At 42.4% G+C, this 12,840-nt stretch overlaps 1 protein-coding gene across 2 annotated transcripts in view; it reads right to left on the bottom strand.

Annotated features, from left to right (window-relative positions):
- The window catches only part of DEPTOR (DEP domain containing MTOR interacting protein), a 129,995-nt gene extending 118,110 nt beyond the window's left edge, over positions 1-11,885 (bottom strand). Inside the window, exons 1-2 of one of the 2 annotated variants that reach the window (XM_073330244.1) lie at positions 11,688-11,883; positions 11,048-11,143 (exon numbers count right to left, since the gene is read on the bottom strand). In XM_073330244.1, coding sequence (XP_073186345.1) covers positions 11,048-11,133 — 86 coding nt within the window. In that variant the 5' untranslated portion in view covers positions 11,134-11,143; positions 11,688-11,883. Of the gene's footprint in view, positions 1-11,047; positions 11,144-11,687 lie in introns of both variants that reach the window. The other variant, XM_073330243.1, reaches the window with a different exon arrangement.
- Positions 11,886-12,840: the final 955 nt, after the last annotated feature.

Below are 12,840 nucleotides of genomic sequence, written 5' to 3' on the forward strand. Positions count from 1 at the left end.
AAGCCACCTATCAGGACCAGGAGTATTCAGTTGCAGTACTCACTAAGGGAGTGTTATGTTTTACCCGAAACCAATCTGATCACTATGGGCATCCTGTGGGAAAGAGCTCCTGTGTTATTACACAGTGGGCTGATGGGTACTGGATAAAGACCAACAGGGGAGGCCAACAGTGTGGGTGTAATGGTTCCTCCCCTTTTAGGGAAACACATATAATCTTACCACAAAAAAGGGGTTTGGAAATGTAACTTGCCGTCCAGTTAATATCTCCAATGTAGCAAGCCAATGGTGGGTTTGTAGTAGTCCCTATGGCGAGTGTAATTTGAATGGCACAATTAGAAATGCCCCCACTTGTACCCAGTCAGGAGGATGGGATGCCCCCCTAGGGGCATATGAATTGTTTAAAAAAGCAGCCAAAGCAGCCTTAAATATCCCAGAAATCCCCTTAAGAAACAGTCCTTACTGGGCCCTACAGGGTCACTATTTTGTATGTGGCCAAAAGGCTTACAAGGTGCTGCCAGCCAACTGGACAGGTAGCTGTTATATAGCTCATGGAGTTCCTCATCTTTCCATAACTGCCACACTGCCCAAAGGAAAGATTAGAAATGCCCGAGACACCTCTGTTGAGTCACGAGAAAAGACCCTGCGGCGACTGACTACGGCATTAGAGGGCAATATGAAGAATCCCCTCACAATCGAGAAGCTGGTAGGGTGCTCTGTACTGGGAATAGCGCCACTGTTTACCGGACCAGCCATGGCATGCATAGGCCGCTATACTGTAAGGCTGCAGATGGTACTTAAGAAGGTGGCCTTAAAGTTAAAAAACTCGGTTAGTAATTTAGGGTCAGCAGTAAAAACATTAAATAAAAAGGTACAGCAGCTCAGGACGTTTTCCCTCCAAAACAGGCTGGCTTTGGACTATCTCTTGGCATCCCAAGCAGGGGTTTGTGCCCTCGTCGGGCCCCGATGTTGTGTATATGTAAATGATAGCAGTTATGAAATCTATAAAAAGGTGGTACAGGCTGAAGCCCATGCCCGAGCCGGAGCACAGGTTGCCTATACTGCCCCAGAGAACGATTGGTTGCAAACCTTGTTTTCAGGCTGGGGTTTGTCGTCTTGGCTTGGTGGTTTATTTAGCCTGCTATTGAAACTTCTCTTTCCTGTATTGCTTGTATTACTGGTATTATGCTGTGCAGTATCATGTGTCAGGGCTCTTTTGCAAAAGTTAATAAGTCATTCTCTTCAGGGCTATCACAAAGTGCTTATGCAAAGTCATATTGTAAAAAATAAGTAGCCCAAGTGAGAAAACTCAGAGCCAAGGCTGTTGAGTGTTCTCAAAGGGGGGAGTTGTTGGGAACACTGGGGCATGGCCACTAGGTAACTCGAGGGGATGGAAGACCACGAGTGTCGATGAAGCCCCCTCGCACTAGGCCCCTGTGTCCTTGCCCCCCCCCCCGCCCCCGCCTGGAGGCATTCGCAGCAGCTCTGCGTACTAGGCCCAAGTGTCCTTGGCCCTCCTGCCTGGAGGCACACACAGCAGTTATGCTGAGAATCTGCAACAGTATGTTGCAGACTGCCTGAAACTAAGCAAGGCCAAACAGGGGAGATATGGAAGAACAATGCTGAATAAAGCAGCTTTATGTATAGTTTAACAAATGATACAGAGAATCAGGGAACTAGCTGGGAACTGGATTGGCTGGTTATATGGATACTTGGGGCAGCTTGCTATTGGATAAGTATGCTGGGAAAAAGGATGTATAAAAGCCTGTGTAACTTCCTGCTCTGTTGTGCAGGATTTGAGATTTTATTCTCCCTGTACCTTTTTGCAGCTGCAAATAAACTTTTCTGCTTTTCCACCCCGTTGTGATTATTGGGTGTAGCACACCGGGTAACGAACCACTCAAGCTGTTGTTCAGCCTCTCGGCACTGGGTGCTGGCAACAATACCCCTTCTTAAAACTCTCCATTGCTGTGATACCTCCAAAAAACTTGATAACACGCAACAGGTGTGCTTGAGACCACTCTCTAACATGCTGACCGGCACTGTCTCAGAGTTTCCTTGTGCTCTCCTGTTTGTCCGTATCCACCAGTTGTCTCTTGTCTTCTCTACTTGTAGTCTCTCTGGGGTGGAGACAATCTTTTTGTTGTGTGTTTGTGCAGCACCTAGCAGCGTCCTGGCTACACGCTACCACAATACAAATCAATAATAATAAATTAATTGTCCAATTTCAAGTAGAGACAGAAACAATTTAAGAATAGTTAATTTGCAGAAACGCATTTTGATGAATAATCCATGTTTCCTTCCCTCATGCCACTTTTTCTCCCTGACTTTCTACCTCCTTATGCCCAGCACTGCTGTGTTAGACACAAGAAACAGTTTTAATGGCTAAAGTTACCCTACCAGCACTACCAGTAACAGACACTGGATACCACACTGAGTGATTTCAGCACCTCATGTTGTCCTGACGATGGCTAAAATTGCTCACATTTGTGCATTTGTAAAAAGTGCCAAAATTTACAGTTTAATTTTGGCTTTAACATCTGTGCCTCCGTCTTCCCATCTGTAAAATAAGGACACTAGTTCTTACTTATCTACCAGAGTTATTAGGATGATTAACTAAAGCTTCTAAAACACTAATGAGGTATTCAGGGGAAAGACACTATATAAATGCAAAGTATACTGATATAACATAAACTTCCTGAAAGCCTGAGTCTGTGATCAGTTTCATAATTTTTGAAGTTTAAATTCCAGGAAAGGGTCACATATTAAAGACCTGATTCTCCACTGCCTTGAACTTTGTGCAACCATTTACACATGTGCAAAGTGAGTGTGAAATGTTATCACTTTGATTTGGTACACAGCATTGAAGAATCAAAAAGGAATCAGGCCTCTGATATTTAAAACTCAGCCTTCCTATTTGTGCTTACTTAAATTTCAGGCCTACTCAGGTACTTTTTCAGTTATTTGAAATATATTTGATGTCACTGGGATGGCCAAGGATCTAAATGCACCTGCTGGGTGAGGCATTGTTAAAAATAGGCCAGAAGTCATTGTAAAATTATATTGTTGGAAGTTCTGAAAATAATTGTACACTTTGGAGGTGTGTTTTTATATGGATGGAGGCCTATGATGAATCAGTTACGTAGTTTGTACAATATAGTTTTCAGCACCTATGAAATGGAAAAATCAATATTTGCCCCTCCTTTTGTATTAGATCCTGTAAAGCATACAGTGAAAAGATACAGCAGAAACCTTGACTAAGAGAGATGTCAGACTTGGTTGTATGTAAATAGCTTTGCTCATTGTGACCTAAGGGCCAACTTATCTTGCTATACCACATGTTGGATTTCAAGATCAACCTTATTTTTAAAAACTGTTGGCCTGGAGTCTGAAAATGCTTTACATTCCAACACAAAGAGTGGACATCCTCATGGTGCCACAGGTCTTTTTTGCAGTGTAGCCATGTCCTCGGAACCAAATCCTATCTATCCCCAAACAAGGAGGGACCCATCTGAGGCAGCAGGAATAAGATTTGGGGAGCCAACCCAGTGGTGCAGGCTGCTTGTGCGTCCCTAAACCCAGCTCCATGAGGTCCCCTTCTTTGGCCCTGCTCGGTTGTGGTGGGAATGAGGAGCCTTGGTAAGGCAGAGGGGCAAGGCTAGTGGGTCCAAATGGCAGAACAGCCACAGGATATTGCCCTCTGAGAAGTAGGGTGCAAGAGCAGCACTGGTGACTGAAGCTTCAGAGCTGCTTTGCAGTCATTACTCTAACCCTGCCTACCAAATGGTGGATTCACTCACTCAGCCAGTCCAGTATGGTGTGGGGGAGAGAGGATTTGTCTCGTAAATAAGACTCTTGCACCTTTAATGCAGCTATTTTCATATATTCATTCAACTATTACAACTTTGCTTAATATTACGGAAAGCCAAACTGTGGATCACAACTCTTCGATTGTGTATTTGTGTAGAGTCTCTGGTGAGGCAGATTTTAACTGTAACCTGTTCCCTGCTCTAAATTTATGAGACTTCTCTCTTTATTGAACAGGGCTAATTTCATTTCCTTGCTTTCCCTCCTCCACTCACTCTTTCAGTGCAGAGTTCCCAACCATTGGAGGGTAAGAGGTATCTAGGTTATGTCAGTTACCAATACAAACACCAGCAGCACTTCTCTCCTCTCTGGGTTGCCATCTCTTTTCCTACCCCAAATCTCTCTAATTTTATATACATCTCTCTCTTTCCACAGTTGGATAGTCATATCTTTCTTTATTCTCAAACCTCCTTGGATTTCCTATGTTTCTCCCTGCTGACAACCTTTGTGTCTGTGTGTCATCTTTCCCCTTCCCCTTTGTTTCCATGCATCTCCTTCCTCTTGTTTCAGAGTTTCCCAGAAATGAAGGACCATGATTGCATATTATTATACCCATAATATCACACAATAGCACTTTTCTGGAAGCGTAGGATGTCTAGATTAAAATATTTTATTTTTCTTTAGATCTAAATTCAGTTTCACTTGGCTGCGGCCACTGCTACTGTGCAGGAACATAAGCATAGTCATGCTGCAGATATTTATCCTTAAGGGCTTGGGAAAATATGGGATTTCAATACACAGTTCAAACCCTTTCCCCCCCAAGTTAGGAGCAAAACTTGACTTTATTTTAAGTATTCATTAATTTGATTAATATTTAAATTTAAAGAAAATTGCAGAGGCCTTGAAAGAAGCTAAATATTTAAAGAGTAATATATACAAAAAAATAAATTACATAAAAACGATGGTAGGATTACAGAGTTACAGTTTTTGGAGAGCTTTAAAATAATGCAAAAATTAAGGTCCCTAAAGCAAAATAATCTTGGCTACATTGTCCAGTACATATTGAAGTAAATGTGGTTACACAGATATAACTAGGAATGCAATTTAGATCATGTTTACTTTGTAGTACATACACTATTTAAAAGCCTAAATGGATAGTTTTAATATTGTGTATTCTTGTTTACAAAGAAAAATCTGAATAAAAGGTAGTGCACATATGGAAGTTAGTATTTCTGTAGAGATCTTAACTTTTGCATTTCCTGACATTATTAACATTGCAAGCTAATGTTACATTTATTTAGGCTTTTTTGGCATTTAATCTTCTAGGGGGCTATTATATAGAGTGTACAATTCCTGGAAGCTCAGGTACACTTCTTGAAACCACCACATGAACTAATCCTGGCTTGCTGTTGCCTCTTAACCTTGGCCCTCCCACTTCCTGTTTCAGCTCTCCAACAACTCAGTCTTCCCCACAATAGTGTTTATTGAAATGCATAATTATACATTCAAAGTTCTTGGGCTTCGCACTCCAGAACAAACTGGGGTCTACAGAGACCAGGATATTTGTACCAAGAGGAGGAAATGCCCAGACTAGTTCCTGACAACTTTCAGCTAATCCAGGAGTGGAGGCCAATCCACCTCCTTCCTAGTTTCATGGTGTTCTCCTCACCTCATCCATTCAAAAAAACCTCTACCATGGTCTCCAACTCCAGTGATGTGAAAGGGGGAACAGGGAGAGGAAGTTCCTGTCAGAGTGTTGCGCACAGAGCTCCCCACCCATCCTGGTACCTATGAGACAACCTCTGAAGTGCTAAACCTGGGAGCCCCCACTCTCTGCAGTTTCAGATTCCCACCTACTTAGGCCTTGCGTGCCTGTTTCCATAGGGTGAAGATGGGTCTGCAATCAGTGAACAAAGAGGGGATGGAGTCCAGGCAGAATCCGACCTCAGTTCCCTAGGAACATTCTCTTTTTCAATGACACTTGCAGCTGCCATCAATTGTCCAGCAGGACAGCTAGCTGACATATGGGATGAGATCTGTGTTGTAGACAAGGTGTGTATGGACCATTTTTTGTTCTGCGTTTGTGCAGCACCGAACACAATGGGGTCCTGGTCTGTGATTGGGGCTTCTGGGCACCACCACAATACCAATAAGGTAATGATAACGTGTCACATGCCTACCTCTGCAAACTGCCCACACCAAAAACACTGCAGTGGGAGAATGGGTAAAGAGCCCAGCATACAAGAAATGGAAAAGCCAGGCTGCCTGAGCAGTGTTAATTCTGCCCTCAGTGCATGGGCATGATTATTACTTGATCTTCAATTCCTTGATCATAGGGTATTTCTCAAACAAAATATAAATACATATATGTGCATTTTAACAGTCTTGCTACATACATGTAGCTTCCTGTAACTGTGTAGACTGAAAGGAAATTGTTTTCTAAATGGTGGCTGTAATTATTAAAAACACATGTCTTAGCATATTAAAGGTGTAATAGCTTGATCTACAGAAGTGCCGAACATCCATAAATTCAATTTAAGTCAATGAGAGCTGCAGATCCCCAGGACCTTTCAAAATCAAGCCATACATCAGTAAAGATATATGGAACCATAACGCTACTAAAATTAGTATACGTGTACAACAATGAAGCATGTAACAGGGTGAGACGCCTCAGAGTCTGTACGAAAAAATGAGAATAGTAATACTTGTGAAATAGTATGTTGATTATGATTAAGACTGTGTAATGGAATAGATTCCCCGATCGTGGAGTGCTCCATTTTGAACCCTTAATGCTTTCAAGGCAATGCTTTGATGGAATTTCATTGGGTTTTTGGAAAGAAAAAAATAAAATCCATAATATGATTTATTTGGGTAGCTAACACTAGAGCACCCTGTCCCACACACTGTAGAAGGTTCAAAGGATGGAAATCTTCTTCCCCACCTCCTAGCGGTCTTAGGAAGTCTGCAGGGGAGAGACACCTCAGGTGAACCAACAGATGAATCTAATACATTCTGCCTCTAGTAATGGCCAATTCTCAATGTGTTAAAGGAAGGCGAAAAACCCTTTAATGCAGCTACTGGGCTTTGGAATGCTATTGGAAAAAAGCTTTCCTGGCCCCCTATTTTAGAACGTGAAAAGGGGGGAAATACACATACCTCCTTCATGATGAATATTTATGACACAAACTAAATGTTGCCCTTTTCTCTACCATGTTGCATACATGCTTGCTCAAAAGCTGAAATAGTGTCCTAGCCTAGAGACAGTGGCTTCAAGACAGCTCAAGAGCTTATAAAATAAGAGGAATATAAAGATTTAGGTCACCACAATATCATAGAAGGAAAGTGATTAAATGTTATTGAAGTCACACCTACTCCAGAGTTTACTATTCTAGATCATAGTCAAATTTTAGTAAGCAACCAGATAGGTGTGGGTTCAGATATTCTAATGTTTCCCATTACTCTGTGGGCTAACTATGGCCCATGGACACTAACGACATGAAGCATGAGAAAACAAGGGGCCTGTGGACTAGAAAAAGACTACCTGTCAGGGATTTGGCAGTGGTAAACCATTATTGAACTCATCCTGTGCAGAAGGGCAAGATAGCAGACAGGTGTGACTTGTCAGAGAGAGCATGCATGCAGCCAGAGAGTAGTGTAAGACTCCAGAACACGTTTACTAACATAAAGGACCCAGCTATTGAAGCAGTTTTTTGTTGCCAGAGGAAAGGTAATTTGTAAACTAAGTTACGATTCAAAATTCTCTACATGAGGATAGCTATACTGTTGGAAACAAAAAACTCACAGCAACCACGACAACCTAATCCCTTCTCAAAACAATGTTGAAATTAACATGATTCATTGACACCTATTGGGACATAAATAATTTAGGGCCAGATCCTGAAGTTCTTATGCAGGCAAAACTCCCATTGACTTCAATCATATTATATATATTAATACAACTATATATTCTGATTATTAAATTTCTTTAAACCTAATACTGTCCAAACTATAACTAGCAAAGGCTATGATACCCTCCCCCAGAGAAATCCATCTTGCTAGGAAATCCAGTGACATACACTTCAGATAGCTGCCTACCCGGAGATGCATTGGGACCATAGTGAGCAGGCAGGTTTGCAGCTTCTAAACCCCAGTCCTGTAGAAGGCTGGACCCTCTGCACTGCTCCTCTGGGTCTCCTTCCAACTGAGATCATGGTTTCTTCAGAACCTATGCTCCCATTGGTCATGCATTCTTGCAGCAGTAATTTAGTTAGAGATTTGCTTAGATATCCACTACCTCTAAAAGTAGAAGGGACTATTGGGTCCCAAACATTTATTATTATAGCTAATAAAGGTATGTAGCATGACCTACCATCACCTTACACATCCACAAAGAATTTTTAATGAAGTTATTTCAAGTATGTGAATTAAGTCACACACACTGATTTGGTTTACAAATAATACGAGAGTATAATTATAAACACCTGATTTTCATAGGGTTTTTTTTTTTTTTTGCATAACCTTGTACCCCTCTTCTGTTTTCCTTTTATTCTTCCACGCCTGAGGTATGCAGTCATCTAAGTGCCTGCTAAGGTGCACGCCTGTGCGGCCATGCAGGACGCCACCAAGGGCCGTACACTTAACTCCTCCAGCCCCGGAGCTGCTGCAGTGAGGAGAGGTGCTCCAGGGCTGGAGGAGTTAAGTGCACGGCCCTTGGTGGCGTCCTGCCCCCTTCCACACTCCAAGCCCCTCAGCCTCACCCCTGCCACATGTCATCTGCATATTGGTGCACATAGCAAAATTAATTCCGCACATGAATGGGAAAAATTAAAGGGAACATTGGCAGTCATCCTGAAGTATGTGGCACTTACTCATACACATTTACCCACATAATCACCAGTCACTAAATCATCCCCTTTAAGGTCTTATGTAACATTTGTAAGCATCAGTAAGAACTGAGTACAGTATGTTTCTTCAGAATATGTGTGTATAGTAATTTTCTAGCATCAGTTTGTCTGTCCTATACGCACCTATAATACCTTTATTGTAATATCTTCCTCTTTGAATCAATCAGGCAAGTTATTTATTTAGCATTAATATTTATATACTTCTCTTAGATGGGAAAAGAAAAGGAAACCACAAATATACCATTGGCCAAAACTTGTCTACGACCCCGTTTGCTACCATATATTAGAGGCCCTTATTTTCTGAAACAAAATGTGCAGCTAACAAACCTATTCTATTTGAGCATGAGCTTTCGTGAGCTACAGCTCACTTCATCGGATGCATACCGTGGAAACTGCAGCAGACTTTATATACACACAGAGATCATGAAACAATACCTCCTCCCACCCCACTGTCCTGCTGGTAATAGCTTATCTAAAGTGATCATCAAGTTGGGCCATTTCCAGCACAAATCCAGGTTTTCTCACCCTCCACCCCCCCACACAAAAACTCACTCTCCTGCTGGTAATAGCCCATCCAAAGTGACAACTCTCTACACAATGTGCATGATAATCAAGGTGGGCCATTTCCTGCACAAATCCAGGCTCAAATAAATTGGTTAGTCTCTAAGGTGCCACAAGTACTCCTTTCTTTTTGCGAATACAGACTAACACAGCTGTTACTCTGAAACCTATTCTGTTGCCCAGAAGATTCTAAACAGTGAAAAAATAAGACACAAATATCTGTATCAGAGGGGGATACAAATTCAGAGATAAACCTAGGCCCCAATCCTGCAATCAGATTCACAAGAGTGAATTAAGATCAATTTGTATTTTAAAATATATAACTTTGTTAGTCTGAATATTTGACTTCTATTGAGATGAAATCAAGAAACTTTGGTTCTCATCTTAACAGCTCCCAGATCAAGCAACATTTTCAAAATTATGAATGAAAAATGTTAAACCAGCATTTTCAAATTTTCAGCAAATAATTTAAGAAAACTTCTGGCAAACACTGCTATTACCTCTTTCTGATTATACCACTATCATACAATCTTCTATATTTCCTCAATCACAAGTTATGTTAACAGGTTTCAGAGTAACAGCCGTGTTAGTCTGTATTCGCAAAAAGAAAAGGAGTACTTGTGGCACCTTAGAGACTAACCAATTTATTTGAGCATGAGCTTTCGTGAGCAACAGCTCACTTCATCGGATGCATACTGTGGAAAGTGTAGATCTTTTTATATACACACAAAGCATGAAAAAATACCTCCTCCCACCCCACTCTCCTGCTGCTAATAGCTTATCTAAAGTGATCACTCTCCTTACAATGTTAACAGTGAGAATTTGGAAGCTTTAAATTTTCTTCTTTATTGCTCTGTGTAATGCATAGGAATTTGGTCAACAGATTCAAAAGTAAAAAAACCTTAATAAAAAAAGACTGTTGGAATAATGCAGAAAGACTTTGGAACTAAGAGACTAAAAAAACCTGGATCTTAATAGAGGTTTATTCTATCCATCTAACTTAATCATTTTTATAGTGCCAATCATATTTGAAGAGCTGGACCAGAAATCTATTAAAATCTATTTTTTAATTATTCCTCTTCTGGTTTTGCCTTTTAAAACCTCTTTGCTGACCTGCTGTCACCTTCCCCTGAGTCCTCAGATAGTACAGCTATGACCAAATTAGAAGTCCCTAAACAGAATAGAAAGCTGCCCCTGGACTGTAGCAGTCTCAGTAAATATTGCAAGGATGATATAACTCATTACCCCAGCCAGGCCCGCAATACTATTTACATATAGCCCAATTCCTAGCTGAAACAGCAGAGCAGAGCAGCTGTGACAGGCTGAAAGCAGGAGTTTTTTAAGAGTCTAATTGAAGCACACACAAAAACCCTTCATTTCCCAAACGTGTGTGCTTTAGCAGGTCTGGAAGAGATGTGTGTGCACGGATAATTTGGGTTTTGAGAGGGTGAGGCACACAAATTCACGGAGGTTGCAGTTCTGATTCTAGCTATCACTTACATCAGGTTCACACCATTGACATCAGTGGAGTTACTTCTGCTTCACACCAGTGGGAAACCAGAATCAGACCCTACAGGGTTGCACCTGTGCAACCGAGAACAAAATTTGAGCCATTGATTTAAACGGAGTTAATCCAGATTTACACTATTGTGAAGTAAAAAAAACCTGGCCCTTTAGCTGGCCGTTTAACAGCAATTTCCTTAAGTACAGGATCAAAGGAGTTTCCCCTTTTAGCGTCTTTAGTAATGCTTGTGCGGGAGGAAGGAGCCATCTCCTACCGTAACTGCTCCCCAGTGAGCAAGACTTCGGCCATGTGCTCCAGCTCAGCAGCCTTCTGCTGCATGCTGCCCATGTCCTCCTCCATCGCGGCCAGCCTGCCAGGGACATACACAACACAAGAGGGCTAAGGGAGGCTGCTGCTCTCAGCACTGGATGACTGGGCTGGTTTAATATGCTCGTTAAATGACAACTAGGCTAGGTTAAATGACAACATAAATACATCCCAACCTCCCCCCACCCCCCACCTTATTAAAATCCCCTTCCTTCCCTGCAAACCCAGTAACTAAACATATCCTTAATCTGCATCGCACAAAGGGAACATTTCTGTCCAGTTCTAGTCTCCTGCAGGGTCTGCTTCGTTTTAATTAAGTCCCATCGATCGGTTACTTTGATTGCGTTTCCCAGCGCTGCAAAGCTGCAAGGGTGATTCTTATTTTGCAGCACATCGTTGCATGGCTACTTGTCTGGCTTCTCAAAAGAGAAGAGCTGCGCTTTTAAATTCCCGCATACAATTTATTTTTGACAGCTCAAAGGACACACGCTTTCTGCTCAGCTTCCCTTTGCAAAAAGCCTTTCTGAGAGACTGACTTCCCCATCTGCTGGTTCCTAACAGAAGATCCACGCCTCACTTTCGCTTACCTTGATTGTGCAGGTCACCTTTCCTTTGTGGAGATAAAGAAAGATCCCACCAATTTCCTTGCTACCGTGTCACAGCCAGAGAGAGAGAGAGAGAGACACGTGGTTGCAGCAGCAGGTCCAGCCAAGACAGCAGCGTCCCCCTCTGTCTATCACATTGCTCGCAACTACTTCCTCCAGCATGGAAAAGACTGAATGTCACAGCGAAAGTCGTAGCAGACAAGGTTTGAGGGCGGAGGAGGGAGACCCTATGTTTATCACAAGCGACCTTTTAGACGGCAGAGTGCAGCCTAAGCTACCGAGCAACAGGAGAGGTGCTCTGAGGACTCAGGATACAGCTAACACACCCTCCCCTGCACCCCACCCTCTTGCAAGGAAAACTCCAGCTGTTCCTGTCCTCACTCTCCATACAGAGTTTTCCCTTCCTGCATTTCTTTGTCTACGGCAACTAAAAATAAAGGGGTGGGGAGGAGGGAGGGGGAAAAGAGAGAAGAATAAATAGACATCCTTTAGAACCAAATTCCCTGCCCTACTCCTCTAATTTTGCCTTGACCCCTTGTAGTGAGTACAGAGCTCCCAGTGTGATCCTCCTCCTAAATCACCCTAGACTTTTCCTTCTGGGGCTCTTTCCCTTGCTCAGTATAGGGGTCTTTAGTGAGGGAGCACTAGAAAGCAGAAACCCAGCCAAGTGTATAGAATTGTGCTAGTCTGTTGCAGTACCTGGTTCCTGGCCGAAGTACAATGCCTCTCAGGTTGCACAGAATGTACCTTGGCAGCTATCCTTGGGTAGTTGCAAAGAGAAATCTAAGTCCAAATTCTAAGCACTCCAGCCTATAATCTGAACTGCCCCTTATCTCTAGCACTTTGTATTCCTGGTCACCTGTTAGGCAAACTCTAAGTAGGGTATTAATCAGAAACAGCTCCCCACTCCCAATTCTTTGCATACCCAGTCAAAAGGGGGTGCTAAATTCCAACAAGTACAGAAAAAAACCCAGAAACTTCCCACATGGGAGACAGATTTCAAGTGCACCTATAGTGCATCTTGCAGAATCTGCTTTCACCCCACTCACCTAGGGTTGCCAACTTTTTAATTGCACAAAAAGGAATACCCTTGCCCTGCCCCTGTGCCCCCCACTCTGTCCTGCCCCCCCCACTC

Source organism: Lepidochelys kempii, chromosome 2 (genome assembly GCF_965140265.1).
Source record: "Lepidochelys kempii isolate rLepKem1 chromosome 2, rLepKem1.hap2, whole genome shotgun sequence".
In the NCBI taxonomy this organism is placed as follows: domain Eukaryota; kingdom Metazoa; phylum Chordata; order Testudines; family Cheloniidae; genus Lepidochelys; species Lepidochelys kempii.